Below are 18,143 nucleotides of genomic sequence, written 5' to 3'. Positions count from 1 at the left end.
AAATAGATCTTTAGGTTAAGTTGAACCAAAATATAGGACACCCCTATACTTTTGTTTGAGTAGAGATGGAAAAAAAACTCACATATATGATTTAATTTACTAAATCATATTCTTCAATCTTATAAATTTTTCTCATTGAATTGATGATCAAGGGACAAAACTCACAAAAATATGAAGGGGTTTTATTCATTTTTAAAGCATAGATACAAGGTAAATAGTTGTCAGTTATATCCTATAAAAACTTAATTCATTTATAAAAAAATTAATGAAATTTTATCATGTTATTTGAGCATTCTGAGTTTGAGGTGATGATATCTTTTTATTTGAATTTTTAATTAAAAAAAATATTGCAACCACCAATAAAATTACAAGTAAAATGCTAAGAAGACCACATCACACCATGACCCCAAAACAAAAAACAAAAAATAAAAATAAAGTAGAAAGAGCCCTCCCAGTCAATCTACACGAGAAACTAGGAGAGCAGAGCTAACAATTGAATCTTAAAAGCCCATAAACCTGTAGTCTTTAAACATTCGACCAAAATGAAAAGTCGGAATCATACAGGGAGTGGGTTTCATATTCGCCATATCTCGGGACATAGTTGTAAATAAAATCAACATGTCGTATATGTTTAACAATCCAATAATGTGGGCCATTATTTGGATCCATTTGTCGTGCAAACTCCTTCGTCATGTCATAAAACCTAAGATCTCTCAGATTTCGAAGGCGGCAGATGCCGGATGGCACATCCTTCAGTTGTGGGCTAGGTCCAATGTGAAACTCTTGGAGAATAGGCATAACCCCATTGTCTATGATCAATGAATTTAGTCCCTCCACTTCCCTGAGTCGGAGCTTCCTAAGTTTCTGAAATCCTCCTTCCTCAAAATGCAGCCGCATGCCTTCATGTCCCATTTGTCCCAAACCAAGATCCAACAGATTAGGTAGATTTTGAAGGGCTTTCAATGGGAAATCTCTCAACCTTGACCAATAAATCACCAATGCGACGAGATGTTGAAGATTTGAAATCCAGCTTGGCAACTGCTCTAAACGCCCGTACAAGATCAGTTTCCGAATAAATTGTGGTGGAGTTGAAATGGATTCTAAATCAAGGACTTCATCTTCACTTATTGCAGTTAATTCTAGAGTTTCAAGGTGATTTATCTTTTCAATACAAGCACAAAGAGCCTTTCCATCTTCACGTTTTAACTTTGTTAGGCCTAACTTCCGCAACTGCCTTAACTGTCCCAGTTCTTTGATTAGTTTGATCCCTCCATGATTCGCCTCCACAAAGTACAGTTTTTGCAAAGCTTGTAAGCATCCAATACCTTCATGTATCTTCACTCCTCTTTCCATATTCGACCAAAACGCCAAGCTGTAGTCACGATAGTAGGCCAAAAGATGCCGCAGCTTAACAAGCTTATTGATCTTGGCTGGTATTTCAGACACCAAAGATTGTTTTAGATCCAGGGTTTCTAAGTTTTGCAGATTGCCTATGGAGTCTGGAAGCAACTCCACCTTTGTATTCCTCAGGCTTAAGTACGTCAAGAGATACAAATCCCCCACATATTTTGGAAGTTGATTGATTGGAGCATCCATGAAATCCAATACTTTCAGAAGTTTAAAGTTTCCCCTCAATGTATTGAGATAAGACTCGGGCCATTCTTCTTGGTTGAAAGCAAATACAGAACGAATTTGAGACTGTGTAATGATTCCCGAGGCATCAGAGGGGCTGTTGTCGATTGAGAGACGTCGAATTGTTGGTTTATAAGTCAACTCAAATTCTGATAAAATATGACAGAAGCTTGAATCCACACCCTTTTTAAGGAGCACTTCGCGCAAAATATCATGAACTCTACAACTTCGAGCTTTTCCATCAATGTAAACTTCTGACACTTGAACCAGGCTTCTGTGAATTACCTCAGTCAAATATTCCTCTCCAACCTCTTCCAGTGTCTTGCCCTTCTTCAATTTTACAAACCCTTCAGCAATCCACAACCGTATCAATCTTACGCAATTAATTGAGTAGTCCTCTGGAAAGATGCCAAAGTATAAGACACACGATTTGAGGTAATATGGTAGATGCTCATAGCTGAGGGATAGGATTCTTGTGAGGCCTGTAAGATGAGGATTGCTTTTCAACTCTGAACTTAAGCTATTGTATAACTTCTGCCATTCAGACACCACTTTAACTTTCGTTGACAGCAGACCACCTATGCAAACAATTGCCAAAGGTAGCCCCTCGCACTTCTTAACGATTTCCCGTGACATATCTTCTAACTCTAGAGGGCAATTTCCCTCCAATTCAAACTGGAATGCCTTTCTACAAAACAATTTCCATGCATTCTTCGGAGGCAGAGGTTGCAAGTGATGGACATGAACGAAACAAGATTTTTTGCAAAAATCCGCAACTTCTTGAATCCTTGTAGTAATCATTATTCGGCCGCCTTTATTATCCGGTAATGCATGTTCTATAGCCTCCCAAAACTTTACTTTCCACACATCATCAAACACAACAACGTACCTCTTTTGCTGCAAATACTCTCTTGATTTTCTGATCAGGGACTCCTCGTCCGTTGTGTCAATGTCCTCTGGGAAGTTCTCCTTTCTTGAATTGTAGAACATTTTGACTACCGTCCTCAGAAGATCCTCCACCCTATACGACTGGGACACCGTAATCCAAGCGTAGCATTTAAAGTGGTCCATCACCGTCAGACTATCATAAACTTTCCTGGCAAGAGTTGTCTTCCCAAGTCCTCCCATGCCAACCACAGATATCACTTCGCGTCTCGGCGCTCCTCCGACCAACAAATCAGTTAGCTCTTTTCTGGCAGATTCAATCCCCACCACTTCAGCCTCCTCAATGAAAAGGGAAGCCACTCGAGGGTCATACCACAGAAGAGTCTTTTCGCCATTATCTCGACCTTGCCGGTCAATGGAACTGAGTTCGTATCTTTGTCTTCTTTCCTGAATACCACGAACCAATTCTTTCATACGGTCAACTTTCGAAACTATCCCATCCTGTGATCTCATTTTTTTTACCAACCGGATAATTTTGTGGAAAAGCGGAATAAATCCACGATCTTGAAGGTGCCTTGTGACACGAAGCAAATATTCATCAATGACATCTTCAATGTAAAAAGCTGCTTCTCTTACTTGGTTGACCCAAGTTTTGACACTGTCATTTGTCGTCTCTCCATCTTCTGCCGCCTTAGCATCTGCGTCCTTGAGGAATAATCGGATGCTCTCTAGCTCATCTTTGATGAAACCAACTTCTTTGCATACGTCTCTTGAAAGGTTTGCTTCTGTGGTGATGAGTAGTTTAATTAACTTTTCGATCACAAAGCATACAATTTGTTCTGCCATATAGTATGAGCATCCAACAACCCCACACTGAACTCTAGCTGTTTGGTTTGTGTGAGCAAACAGTTGCTCGGAGAAAAACACAAAAAATTGGGAATCAAGGGTAGAGAAACGAAATCTGATATCAAGAAGATGATGTGAAGCATATGGCTTTAGCATCAAGAAAATCAGAAACGATGAAGGAAATTGAGAGCATTGATGAATTGGAACGTTCAGACACGAGTAAGTTTTTTACAGCCAGCAATTTATTAGACGCCTTCCTTTGGCCTTGTTTTTATTTTGTTTATGATGAGAGTCTAGTAATGTGGATGCACCTATCTTTGATCGAGACTTGTCTTGAAAAAGTTGGGTTAGGATAGTCAACGTCACGCGCAAATTTTATGCAAAGTTTACAGTCGTCGTGCAGTCCTTCTCAAGTAATGTGATGGTACGGAGAGAGAACTGAATATTATATCTATACTATTATTAAGAGAATCATTCTTTTTAGTTAAAAGACTGTTTACTACCTTCATGTTTCGTGATTTTCAACATTTAGTACATCATGTTTTTTTCGTCTCAGAGTCATACCTAAAGTGTAAATTTTGGGACAGTCTCATACATCCGTTAGTCAAACTGTTAAGTTTTTCGTTAACTGTGACGTGGCGCACTGAGTGGGCGCCACGTGTCATCCACGTTTTTTTTTTTTCTTTTTTCTTCTTCTTTCTTCTTCTTCTTCCTCCGACTGCAACTTTCTGCTTTTTTTTTTTTTTTTTTTTTTTTTTTGCTTCTTCCTTCCTTCCTCCTTCCTTTCCTTTTTTTTTTTTTTTTTTTTTTTTTTTGGAGAACCTCGGCGGTACGAGGGAATTTTATTGATAAGAAAAAAGAAGTTACACCTAGACAGGGGGGGACATAAACCTAACCCCTCATACAACAAGAGAAAAGAAATACAAAAGAAAAGGGGGGGACATGCACCTTACCCCTTTTGAGAAAGGAAATGCCAGAAAAAGAGGGGGGGACATAGACCGTACCCCTCTTGGAAAAGAAAATACAAGGAAAAGACTAGGCGGACATAAGCCCAAACCCTTCTATAAACCTTAAAAGGTAATAACCTGCAAAACAAACTGCAAAACAAAAGGGAATCCAAAAAGGTTAGGAAAAGAAAGGAGAAGACACATCAAGAAGAGGAGACAAACCTGTAGGTTGGCATGCCCAAGAAATTTGAGTGCAGAGGAGGGAGGATCTCAATTGGGGGAGTGGAATGCCAGACAAGTGAAGATGATAGAAGCCCTAAATTGGCTAATTTGTCAGCAACAACATTCCCTTCTCGAAAAATATGAGAGCAACGAAAAACCATGTTCTGCAAAAGGAGAGTACAATTGTTCCAGCGTGTCTGGAGCGACCAAGGGGGAGAGAAAGATCCAGAAGCAAAACATGATATTACACTCGAAGAGTCGCTTTCAAGCCATAAATTTTTCCAGCCTTGCGCGTGGGCCAATTCGACAACAAGGATGACAGCATGGAGCTCCGCATAGAAAGAAGTACGATGGCCCAAGCTTAGGGAGAAACCACCAAGAAAGTAACCCATAGAATCTCGAAAAACCCCGCCACAAGCCGCAGGACCCGGATTACCTTTAGCAAGGCCATCAGTATTCACTTTGATCCAAGAAGAAGGAGGGGGGTGCCAAAGAACAGGGACAATAGAAGGGGCTTTACAGGGGTTAGGCGATATTCCAAGAGAGACTAAAAGTTGCCGGTCCAAAATGCCTCGTACATGTCCAGGGGTGAGAGCTCCAACCTGCCTAATCCAGGCCAAGGTGGAGCGGCAGAGACGTGAGAAGGAGGGAGGTTTGCCTTCAAACTTCACTTTATTACGCATCTTCCAAATAGCCATGAGTAAGAAAAACCCTGAAGCTAGCCAGACATTGCGAAGATGTGGAGAAAACCGCTTTGACAGAAAATCAAGCCATAGATCAGAGAGGGAGCCCGTAGGTTGAATAATAGTGCCAACTTTGTCACAAGAATTCTGAATCTATTGACCACTTATTTTCTAGTTGTGACTTTGCACAATGTGCTTGGCGTTGGCTAGCCACCCAATTTGGCACTATTATTCAACTTCATTTGGTGGCTAGCCACCCAACTTGATGTACTAAATGTTGAAAACCACGAAACATTAGGGTAGTAAACAGTCTTTTACCCTTCTTTTTAATATTTTGCAACTTTTTAATTTTATTTTGCTCTTACTTTTGATACACAAAGTTTACATAAGGAAGGTAAAATAGTAATTTTATATCTTTTGAACCTTTTGCCCTTTTTTCCTATTAAGGAGGACGAAACAGTAATTATAAAGAAAAAATATGCATTTATCAAGAGAAATTATCTCATCATCATTATTCCATACTCTTTTTAAAATTTTAAAAACTAATCACACTCATTAATCAATAACAAAAACTAAAATGAAATTGTTCACACACAAAGAGTATGTGCTCATCTGCTAATTATTACAATAGAAACGCCACATTGGTGAACTTATTTTTTTTAATTTTTTTTATAAGAGTTACTTTGGGATTGTAGAGTTTATAAATAATAAAAAAAAGCTTATTACAAAATTTGAAATATAAAATGTGTTTCATAAAATAAAAAATATTTTTTAAGTGCTGTTAATGATAGTAGAAAAGAAGAATCAAGGTCTATCATGATTTTAAAAAAAATTGTTTTTTTTCAAAGCATAGTAATCAATGCTCATTTAATGAAATTTTCAAATGACAAAAATACCCCAACATGTTTTACAAAATTACAATCTTTGTCTTTACATTATTGTCTTTGAAAATTATTATATCAAATTAAATACCATATCATTTTTAGTCATTTAACATATTCAAAGTAATTTATATAAAAATTTACCAAACACTTAGACACTATTTTTTTTTAAATAAAAGTACTTTTACAAAAAAAAAAAAAAATTTACCAAAGACTCAACAACTTTATTTTACAGCTATTTATTGTCACATGACACACCCCGACCAAAATCAAGGCGTGCTGGCCATCACGTGAGGGTGACGTAGTTATGTGCATAGTGCGGAAGTGATAAGGATAAGAAATATACGAATAATTAAAAACCGAAAGCTACTAATGTGCACTAATAAGCAGAAAGTGCTAGGAATGAGATACAAGTGTAAATACACCTAATCAGAGCATAGAAAGTCTAGGTGCAGTCCAGTAGGACAAGTACTAGTTATATAGTACCATAAGATGTCCTACTAATATTATATTTTGTCAGAACCACCGAGATCCTCAAATGCCACCAACAACAAGTCTACCTAAATCCTGGAGAGGAGCAAAACAGAAAGTGTGAGTGGGCAAAAACAAAGCTTTTCAAAATCATTTCGTTAACAATGCTCTAACCCCTTGCCGTAAAACACGTATAATTTTCCCATAAATAGAATATAAATATATAAATATATATATTCAAATCATGCTTCACATATCCATAATCATAAGTATGCCATGCCAAAAATAAAACAGAATAAGTAACTTAGGTGAAAATAAATTCATGGAAAATAACATATTAGCCGGAACCCCTGCAGAAGTCTGTACGGTTGAATTCATAGCTCATTAGTCAATCTAGCCGGAGTCACTGCAAATGACCTATACGGCACTACACTGCACACGAGTCGGAACCACTGAAAAGGTCTGTACGACAAGACTGGGTGTAATATAGTTATGCTCAATGCTACGCATTCATGATAGCTATGTGATAAAACGCTAGTCACCTACGAGTCGGAACCACCTATGATGGTCTGTACGACAAGACTGTGCACCTAAATTGGATCCAATGTGAGCATATGGTGTGAGAGGTGACATTATATACATGCATGTGCCATATCTTTGGCTAATCACTAATACCAGGGTGCAGGTTTATGAGTTCAATGTTTCTCAATTAATTACAACCATTATTCACATTCACAATTCATAAACTCACCTGGGCTTACCTGAGCGTCCACAACACCACAATCATACATATGCATCATATACTATTTCATATTCAGAATATAAATTTATATGCATGACATTTCAAAGCATACTTTCATTTAAACGCATTTTCTGGAAAAATATCGAGTATATAAATATATACTGAAAACCAAAAGCCCACTCATTGGTATGTCGAAGGGTCGTAGCCCCCAAGTCGTCCTTGACTGCGCTCGTCCTCGGGATAAGTCTCCCCTATATGTGAAACAACTATAAAAACGTTATTTAAAGCACATAACCAATACTAGCTAATAACTTCTCATACAATGCTCAAATGGGATGTTTGAATATACCAACGTGATCTACACAACCTCACGAACATCCCCATATTTTTCGAAAAAAATTTCGACCACCCACGCGCCGTCACGTGCTAGCCAAGGCACTGCCAAACGCGCCGCCCACGCGCGGGCACGTGCCAGGCACACTGACGGTAACCCTAACGGCGTTAGGGAATATTCCGTTAAATAATAGCATATACCGTTAAAACTAACCTGACGCCTTTAGAATATTCCGTTAAAGTTGACGGAATATTCGCTCGTTTTCTTCCTTCGACTCCGGTGACCGTCGCCGTCGTCGGAAAACTGGGAATTTGAAAAACCTTGATATCTCAGTCATTTCTTAACCAAAACTCATGAAATTGGTCTCAATTTAAAGCTTATAACTAGAAGAACACATCCTTACCAATTTCAAGGCTTGAAATCCACGAAAACTCACCGAAGAGAGCTCGATAATCCGGCGAAAACTTAAAACTTGTCAAACTCGATTTCGCGACATCCAAATCGCTTGGTTTTTCTTCTCTGAGCTTCGTAAGGATGATTCAAAGCTCCTTATGTCTTTAAAAACTCCTAAAAACCTCACATTAATTAGTGCATGAACAGTGCATGAAATATGGGGTTATGGTTTCTCGGGATTTTGAGGGTTTCAAGATCTAAAAATGGCATATATGAACTCAGAGACTTGCAAGGAGTTTGAATCTTACCTTCTTGACGTTGATTCGTGCGTGAAAGGGTTGGTTCCAAGTTCGTGCGTACAATTGTACGGATTTTCAGAAAAATCTGTGAAGGAGGAGAGAGAGAGAGTCTAAGTCCTAATTGGTTCCAAAATAATAGGACGTAGCACTAATTGGTCCAAATTCTAACCTACCACACCACCACACAACACATCCAGGGTAAATAAGTAATCTCACGCCGTCGAAATTAGATATCTCGGGACGGGCTGTGACACACAGCACAACAAAAACAGTTTTTTAAAATGCACAACAATTTCCAGGAGGATCCTCAAATCATGTCTGTTGATCGTATATTGTATGGTCAGTTTTAGTCAGGTACTATTCATATTTAATATAAAATAAAAGTATTTAAAATGATTTCTAGATGCACGATGTATGATGAACAGACACGATTTGAGGATCTCCAGGATCCTCACAAAAAGAATTCGGAGAGGATACTCATTCCAACAATTTCAAACTAGCTTCTTATTCACTAAGACCATCTCCAACTTATGGCATAAAGCTTAAAATCTCCCCAAACCATATCCAACTATTGGGCTAAAATAAGCCCTAGGAAGCAAATATATCCCTGGGCTAAATTTTCTCATGCCTGGCTTAAATTATTCTGAATCCACTAAACTGTCATATTTCAAACTTTGTTTTGTTTGTTACTTATAATCTAACCGCTATGATCAAATGAGATCAAATCTAATAGTAAAAAAAGATTTGACGGCCCAAAATTAAATCTAACGTCTAAAATCATTTAAGAAAATAATTTAAATCAAATTTAACTTAAAACTTTATAAATACCTACGCATTTGTATGATTTTTAATTACTTATTGGAATTTATATATTTTTATAATAAAATGTTCATAAAAATAAATTAAAATAATCTATATTTATTTTATTTTCAAAAATGTTACCAAAAAGAAAAAATTAGGCTAAAATCATTATTTAATAATTTCAGACTAAAATTTTAAGTCATAAGGGTTGGAGGAGAAAAACAACTTCTGAGGTATGACTTAAAATTTTATGGCTTAAATTTTTAAGTTTTATCCCCAAGGGTTGGAGATGTACTTTGTGTATTAGTTTTGTATTTTATAATTCTTTTATTATCTATACAAGTATATTTTTTTAGTGTAAATAAGCATTTATTTAGAAGATATATAATAAATTTATATAAATCCGCCTAGGCCGCCTAGGCGCTAGGCCTTTACCCGCCGCCCGACTAGCGCCTAAAATTTTTTTAGAACCTTGGTTTGTGATTACATATTCAGCCTGTAATATTTATATGGTCGTTAAGATGTCTGCAAGGCTTGAAAGCTAATATTTATTATCTAGGATAAATTTCTATATTTAAAAAAACACCAAGGGGATTCGAACCCCTCCCATTTTGCTAAGTCGAACTCTATGTGGTATTAAGTCATCCATTTTACCATGAAGATAGTGAAAAATTTGAACCTCATAGGAACTCTATGTGGTACTAAGTCACTCATGTATCTTACCATGCAATGTATAAAGTGTAAAATATTGTACTAATTCATTCTATATAAATGATTATGGTGTGTTTAAACTTCTTTCATTAATTACTACATATTTTCTACACTCACAATGTTTGCCAGCTCGCTATATAATCAACTTAAATAAGTTAAATCCATCATGCAATATATTTCCTTCCAATTTTTTGTGATAAACTAATAGATAATTGACTAAATAAACATCCTGCAAAGTTTCAATAAAAATTTCCAAGTTTTTCTTACAATTTCCATGGTTTCCATATAATTTTTATCGATATCGATAATATCCCGATATTTCCATCGATATTTCCGTGTTTTTGGACTACCGATATTTCCGATATCATCGATATTTAATACCTTGGGTGCAGGGCATTCTAGTGTTAAGTACGACTCACATGTGCATAGGCTCGCCTTCACAAGCCGGAATCACACCGGTCGTGAATCTTGTATATGCTGCATGTTGTCCTAATAACTCTTAAGCTTGTAAATGAAAATAACATCTCGTATAAGCTCAACAATTTTGAGGTACATCTCGTATAAGCTCAACAATCCTAAGAAAAGATTTTGACTATTTGAATCTAATAGAAGACATGACATAAAATCGAGCACAATGATGTTCTAGAATTCATATAACCAATTCAACTTAGTGGAATAAGATTTTATTATTTGTTATTGTATAAGCTCAACAACCCAATAATATCGGCCATTTTTCGGATCCTCATCCCGTTGGAATTGTTTCGGCATGGTAATAAATGTAAGAGTTGTTGAAAGTTTTGCTTCTGTGGTGATGACTAGTGATGTTAATTTATACGATTGCTTCTATCATTTTTTTCTTCCCTCGTACAACCAATTACCTCTATTGCTTTTGTTATGGAATCAGGTTTCAACACTATCTGTGTTATTTCGTTTTTCTAAATCAAAGAGGAAAAGTCAAGAAGAAGAAAAGGTGTAAAAGGTGAAAGAGATGGAAACTTTTGGAGTTGAATTTAGTGGCGTAGTCAAGATTTTAGAATAATGTGATTATAATATCAACAAACAAAAAAAACCTTCATTGGATCAAGCATCTAGTAAGCATGTGCCAATTTCTATCAACATATGTCGAAAATTTATGTCACATATGTTGACAATTGCTATTATTTGTAGAGGCTTGTCGATAGTAGATGCATGATACTATGAAGTAATGTTGAAGCCCTGCCAAGCTTTTCAACTAAAGTATTTCATTGAGAACATGATGCGCAAAATAGAGTCACAAACAAAAAGAGAGAAAAGGAAGACAAATGATAGGAAAATTAGAAGAAGTAGAAGAAGAATGTTGTAATTTAGTTTATCTTAACTGTTTATTAGGTTCAAATGCAATACACTAACAAATATATATGAAGTTTTTTTTTTTGTTAAAGAGTAATATTAACAGGGCAAAGCCCAATGAGAATATGGAACAAGCAGAGAGAAACTCTCAAAGCACCAACAAAACAAAGGGGAAACAATCCCAAAACAAAGCCTAACCCACGCAAGGGAAGACGACAAGAAAGCCTAGAGCCTAAGGAGCAGCAGCATTCCAACTTTGGAAGATCGTCATGTAAATGGTTGAGGGCTTAACATGCAAAGTACACAGCCGACACCGAATTATATTAGTGATCGATTGAAGAAGAGCAGCAAAAATTTTCTTATGATTGTTAAACATGCGTTTATTCCGTTCACACCATATACAATAGGATGTAACCGCAAGAGAGCTTTTTAACCATCACAAAATAAATTTCCCCCGTCAGTGGGCCGCCACATAGTCCACAAAAGAATGCCATGGAGGATGAAGCCAAGGAACCCCACACCTCATCGGAGATGAATTGTCTGCCCTCCCCATTTCACACCCTTCCCATCCCCTCCTATTTTCTGTGGTCACGGTTAAGCCACATCAACATTTTATATTCCCATTGCTTTTTGTCTTATTATTTCTATAAAAAAATCAATATAAAATGTTGACGTGGCTTAACCGTGACCACAGAAATAGGAGAGGATGTGAAGGGTATGGGATGGAGAGGGTAGACAATCCATCTCCCACCTCATCAACACATAATGACCTTTGGCTCCGCCCCTAGTTGAATTGAAAGGCTACTACTGCTGCATGGATCATAGCAGTGCCCAGACGAAGTAAGATTCTCTCATCTCCTATTCTCATCATTTTCCTTCCCTTCCTCTCACACTTTACTTTTTGCCTTATTGTCTTTATAAAAAAAACAATATAAAATATTGACGTGATTTAACCGTAACCATTCAAGTAGAAGGGAAAGGAAGGGGAGAGAGATTAGGAAATGAGAGAATCCTCCTCCTCCATTCATTACTGTTTGGGCCCAAAATACTGGTTTGGGCCTAGTTTAGAATCGTTCTCGGCCCGGAAGCGTTGTTCAGGGGCTGGCCGTGTCCTATCAGGATGGGGTAGTTGAATCCTGATACAATAAGGAGTCTTTGCAGGATGAGGATGCTGAAACTTGGGAATGAATATGGCCTGATAAGGGGTTGAGTTCAAAGTCCTAATAGGAGTAGGACTGGCCGAGATGAGATTGGATCGGCGTAAAGAGTCCTAATCCGAGTAAAGGTTTAATTCGATCAAAAGAAGGTTTGTTACTATAAATAGAGGGAGGGGTACATCATTCAAAGCCCAATCCAATTCAACACACAAATTGCCCTACGCAAACTCTCTCAACAACCTTGAGATTTTTTATTTTCTTTTTCCGCCAACACATCTTCAGTTTGGATAAACAGCATTGTGAAGGCAACCGGTGATACCTTCAGTTTGGATAAACAGCACTATCGCCGTAGAACCAACCGACCGCGGAACACTTTTAGTTTGGATAAACAGCACTGCGTCGAGGCCAACTGGTTATCTATCCAAGTCTTGGTCGAGAAAGACTTTCGGGTCTTTATTGGCAGAGGTCATCTCATTAGCTTTTTCGGCGAGGTGAGGTGTTACAGTTTATTAGGGCTCGGCACATTGAACGCCGAGTTGATTTATGATTGGATACTCACAAGTAAGCTTTAGAGTTCGGCATTCTGACAGCCGAACCACATTTACCATCAAGACATATATTTGTTTTGAGTATATGTGCCCCTATACTCTTGTGTCGATTCAACATGCTTATACCCTTACAAATATAATCACTGTGATCGAATCCGGTGCCGACGATTTGTGAACTTCGCAAAATTAGCAGCCTTGTCTTCAGGCTCTAGAACCCAAAGGTCGTGACGTGTTCCTTTCTCGACCGCAGTCGCAAGATCGAGAAGTCAGCCGCGCGCTCAACGCAACATCAACACATTTTACTCCTCGGCCGAGCTCGGCCGACGAGTTGGCACGCCCCGCATCAACCAAAGGACGTAGTTAGCTCATTAATTACTCGGTCAGTGCGCCACGTAGGCTTGGTAGTTTTTAAGGTCAACACTTACAAAAGAAAATATCCTCTTTTAAACAATACAAAGACACTTGTCTATAATATAAAGGCATATAAGCCTTATATAGATAGATTAAATCTAGGCCCTACATTTGTCCAATCCACTTAAGTAAATCATAGCAACCTGAATCAAGGAAACCAGTGGACAATTTGCTTTTCAACAATCCGTGCTTGGTTATTTTTGTATTCGTCTTGATAGGGTTGCAGACGTAACACAATGAAATCTAAACCATGTGATTTCCTCTTTGATTCAAATCTGCCATCGATCGATCTTGAATACCATGCACAATGCAAAGTTTGTTTCATTTTCCGTAGTTAATTCATGATGGAATCTGAACTAAAACTGTTGAGAGTAAAATTCTCCCCTTTTCTATTACTAAAGTTTTAAAAAATATTAGGCGCTAATTAAACGGTAAGTTGGAGTCCATCGTTTGGTCGAATTTAGATAAATTTAAATAAATGTATTACATATATTTAATATTTTAATGAATTTAATAGTATGAGATGAAAATTCAAATAATTATAAGATTGTATTGCCTATTAAATATTTTTCTAAGACTATGAATATATGGTGAATTTAAAAGAAAACTAAAGGTGTCAAATATGTGGTAGACTTAGTCTATAGAAACGTGTAAACCAAGAAGAAGTTGATCATAGACAGAGTTCTTAGAGAGAGAAGTCGAGAGAGAAATGTATAGAGAGAGAGATATATTTCTTATTTCTTTGCTTAATATCTAAGATATTACACTAGGAGAGTATTTATCCTTGAACCTTCTTACAGTTGCATATTCTTAACAACTATAACTAACTTTCTTAATCTGATTACAAGTGTCACAATCCTATTTGTACATTATCTCTATCATCCCCCCTCAAACTCATGGATGGGAGAAGAACCAAGCATGAGGTTGCTACAGTGAGTTCGAAAGAGTGGTGCACTGAGACATTTGGTAAGGATGTCTACAAACTGCTCTCGAGAAGATACAAACTGCACAAGTAACTACTTTTTAGCAACCCTTTCACGAACAAAATGAACATCTACTTCAATATGCTTGGTCTTTTGATGTTGAACCAGATTAAATGAAAGAGCAATTGCAGACAAGTTATCACAGAAAAGCACAGAAGCACAAGACATTTGAATGTTCAGGAATGTAAGAAGTTGTTGAATCCAATCAAGTTCAGCAGCAGTAAAGGACATGGCTCGATATTCTGCTTCGGTGGACGATCGAGAGACCGTTTGTTGTTTCTTAGAAGACCATGAGATTGGATTTGATCCCAAGAAAACAACTAACCCGGTTGTAGATCGTCTGTCATTAGGATCATCGGCCCAGTCGGCATCACTAAAAGCTTTTAAACCAATTTCACCAGCAGCATAAGTAATACCAGAAGACAATGTTCCTTTCAAATAACGCAGAATGCGTTTGACAGCAGTGTAGTGAGAGACCATAGGTTGTTGCATAAATTGGGACACTTGATGTATTGAGAATGCAATATCTGGGCGAGTGAAAGTTAGGTACTACATAACACCAATTATACTTCTGTATGTACCAGGGTCTGAAAATGGAACCCCATCATCCTTCAGCAATCGATTATAAGGCAAACATGGAGTGTCACAAGGTTTGCAATCACTCATTTCTGTCATGTGCAACAAGTCTTGAATGTACTTGGTCTGTGATAAGAACAACCCAGTGGCTGTGCGAGATATTTGAATGCCCAAAAAATAATGAAGTGTACCCAAATCCTTGATATCAAACTCAGTAGTAAGAGAATGAATTACTTGTTGTATAGCAGCTGTAGCATTCCCAGTTAAGATTATGTCATCAACATAAAGAAGTAAGATCACTATCTCAGAACCAACATGCTTCACAAATAGAGATGAATCTGAATATGTTGTGTTGAACCCGAGGGAAGGAATGAATGTTGTGAATCTCTCATTCCAGGCCCTTGGGGCTTGCTTCAAGCCATATAAAGATTTATGTAACTTGCAAACAAAATGAGGATGCACAGGGATTGCATATCGAGGTGGTTGTGCCATGTAAACTTCTTCCTGCAGGATGCCATGCAAAAATGCATTTTTCACATCAAGCTGCCTTAAAGACCAATGAAACTGAGTAGCTAAGGCTAAGACTAGTCTCATTGTGGTAGGCTTAACCACTAGACTGAATGTCTCTCTATAGTCCAATCCTTCATCTTGACTGAATCCCTTTGCAACTAATCGAGCTTTGTGTCGTGCAATAGAACCATCAGAATTCTTCTTGATTTTAAAGATCCATTTACATCCTACTAGGTTTTTCTGAGATGGAAGAGATACAAGAGACCAAGTACCTTGAGAATGAAGGGCATCAATCTCTTCCTTCATAGCAGTTAACCACATAGATGATTTCATAGCAGACTTATATGTAATCGGTTCAATGAGAGACATATCAACTTCTCCAGATGTCTCTAAAGCACTCAAGAAAGCCTTGTGTTTGACTATACCATTCTTACCCCTAGTTTGCATAGGATGCATATTCAATGGTGCAATAGGTAACACCACTTGCAAACTATCTGGACTAAACTCAGGATCCACAAGGAGTGGAATAGTATCACTTGTTATAGCAGTAATGATGGAGAAGTAGGTGATGAGGAAAATGAGGGTGATGCAACCAGGTTTGGAGAATGAACAACTGGACTAGAGACAAAGACACTAAAGTCAGGGATTGGAATAACAAGTGGAGAGATTGGGGAAGGAGCCTGAGGAATAGGCACTACCAAAATATTCTGATTATTAGAAACTGGTGTAAGAGATGAAGGTTGAAAAGAGATATGTGAAGTACTTGTTTGTTTGGACAATTGGAGGAGACTAAGATAAGGAAACTCAATCTCATTAAAGAGAACATGTCTGGAGACAAAAAAAATTTCTTTTGACACTTCATAACAGATATAACCCTTATATTTGGAAGTATACCCCAGAAAAACACACTTGGTTGTCTTAGCTTAAAGTTTGGATGTGTTGTAAGGTCTAAGTAAAGGATAACAAGAACAACCAAATACTCTTGGATGAGTAATGACAGGATTATGTCCATACAATGCTTGAAAAGGAGATTGATTTTGTAAGACTGGTGTTGGCATCCTATTGATTAGGTAAATCGTTGTTTGACAAGCAAAGGTCCAGAATTGAGAAGGAAGGTTGGCATATTGTAACAATGTGACAGTAGTTTCAATGATATGTCTATGTTTCCTCTCAGCTAACCCATTATGTTCAGGTGTATAGGGACAAGATTTATGATGTACAATACCTTTAGATTGCAGAAAGGTTTGTAACTTATTACTAATGTACTCACCCCCCAATCAGTTTGTAGTATTTTCACAGAAGTAGAGAACTAAGTGGAGACAAATGCACAGAATGTAACAAACACATCAATGAAATCAGATTTATTCTATAAGGGAAACAACCAACAAAACCGAGTGCGCTCATCAGTGAGAGTAACATAGTATTTATAACCATCAATGGAAATACATGGTGCAGGACCCCAAAGGTCATTGTGAACAATTTGAAATGGTATGACATACTTGACATGAGTGGAAGGAAATGGTAACTTTGTAAATTTTCCCTCGAGACAGCTTTGACACACAGTGGAAACAACATCCTTATTACATGGAATATTTGCTTGTTTAAGGAGTAAGGAAACTACATTATTGGATGGATGTCTTAACCTAGTATGCCATAAGCTGGAACCAACAAGATGTCCAAGATAAGCAACATTGGAAGATTTGGAAGGTTGGAAGCTAGTAGAGAGTGAGTGGATATGATAGAGTCCATTACTGTAAGGGCCCTTGTACATGATTCTCCCTGTGACCTTGTCCTACATCCAGAAGTAAAATGCATCAAAGATTAGCCAGCAATTGTTATCCAAACAGAACTTATGAACTGACAATAAATTATGTGTCAATTTAGGAACATAAAGAATGGAATTTAATTTGATAGGATTTTTAGAAGTTGTAAGAATGGAACTGCCAATGTGAGAAACTCTCAAACCTTCACCATTGGCAGTTTGAACAACTTCATTGCTGGGATATGGAGAAGCTATGGACAAATTGTTAAGATCAGCTGTCATATGAGTAGTAGCTCATGAATCTGTCAACCATACTTGTGGTGACTGAGAGGTAGATGTTATAGACCCCATATGTGAATGTTGAGATGCGGGAGAAAAGACAGTATTCATTGCTTACAGTGAAAAAGGTTAGGAACCATTCAACACATGAGGAACATTGTAAGAGTATCCCTGCATTGGAGCACCTGCCCGTTGAAAAAACTGAGGTCCCATATAAAAAGGCACTTTTTCATTGTAAAAACAATACCAAGTTGTATGATTAAACTTGCCACATATTTGACATTGTTGGCGGTCAGAAGACTTATTGTAACAATAAGGTGCAGTGTGACCTTCAACATTACACAATTGACAAGTCTGCAATGAAGGTGCTGAGGGATTCCCAAATTAACTAGGAGATGAACCAAGGACACCAGGAGTAGGTGTAGGCAAGACATGGGTTTGTGTATGATACACTGGCCGAGGAGTGTAGTATCTCTGTCCTCCATTGAACTTGTCATTACCTTTGTTCTTGTTGGTATACGGCTTGAATCCTCCAGATACAAGATATGGCTGACCCCCAGTATGATTATATGAATGGCCACCATCAGAGTTAAATGACTGATGAGACATAGGAGATCCTTTGTTCATGGAGATGAGGTATTGACAACCATCGCAGAAAGAAAAGGGACATTAGGATGACTGTCAACAATTGCTTCTTCAGCAAGTAGTTGAGACCAGAATTCTTTAATGGTCATAACACTT

At 37.6% G+C, this 18,143-nt stretch overlaps 1 protein-coding gene across 1 annotated transcript; it reads right to left on the bottom strand.

Annotated features, from left to right (window-relative positions):
- Window positions 1-299: 299 nt before the first annotated feature.
- On the bottom strand, window positions 300-3,648 carry LOC103439672 (disease resistance protein RPM1-like). Its single transcript, XM_008378248.4, has one exon. It carries the CDS (start codon window positions 3,517-3,519, stop codon window positions 526-528), a length of 2,994 nt encoding a protein of 997 aa, XP_008376470.3. The 5' UTR covers window positions 3,520-3,648; the 3' UTR covers window positions 300-525.
- Window positions 3,649-18,143: the final 14,495 nt, after the last annotated feature.

The sequence above is a fragment of the Malus domestica genome, chromosome 07 (assembly GCF_042453785.1).
Source record: "Malus domestica chromosome 07, GDT2T_hap1".
Taxonomy (NCBI): Eukaryota; Viridiplantae; Streptophyta; class Magnoliopsida; order Rosales; family Rosaceae; genus Malus; species Malus domestica.
This window is presented reverse-complemented; position numbering and strand designations above follow the sequence as displayed.

Bases quoted from the DNA above. Each gene is read 5' to 3' on its own strand.
- LOC103439672 (XM_008378248.4), bottom strand. From the start codon at position 3,519: ATGCTAAAGCCATATGCTTCACATCATCTTCTTGATATCAGATTTCGT.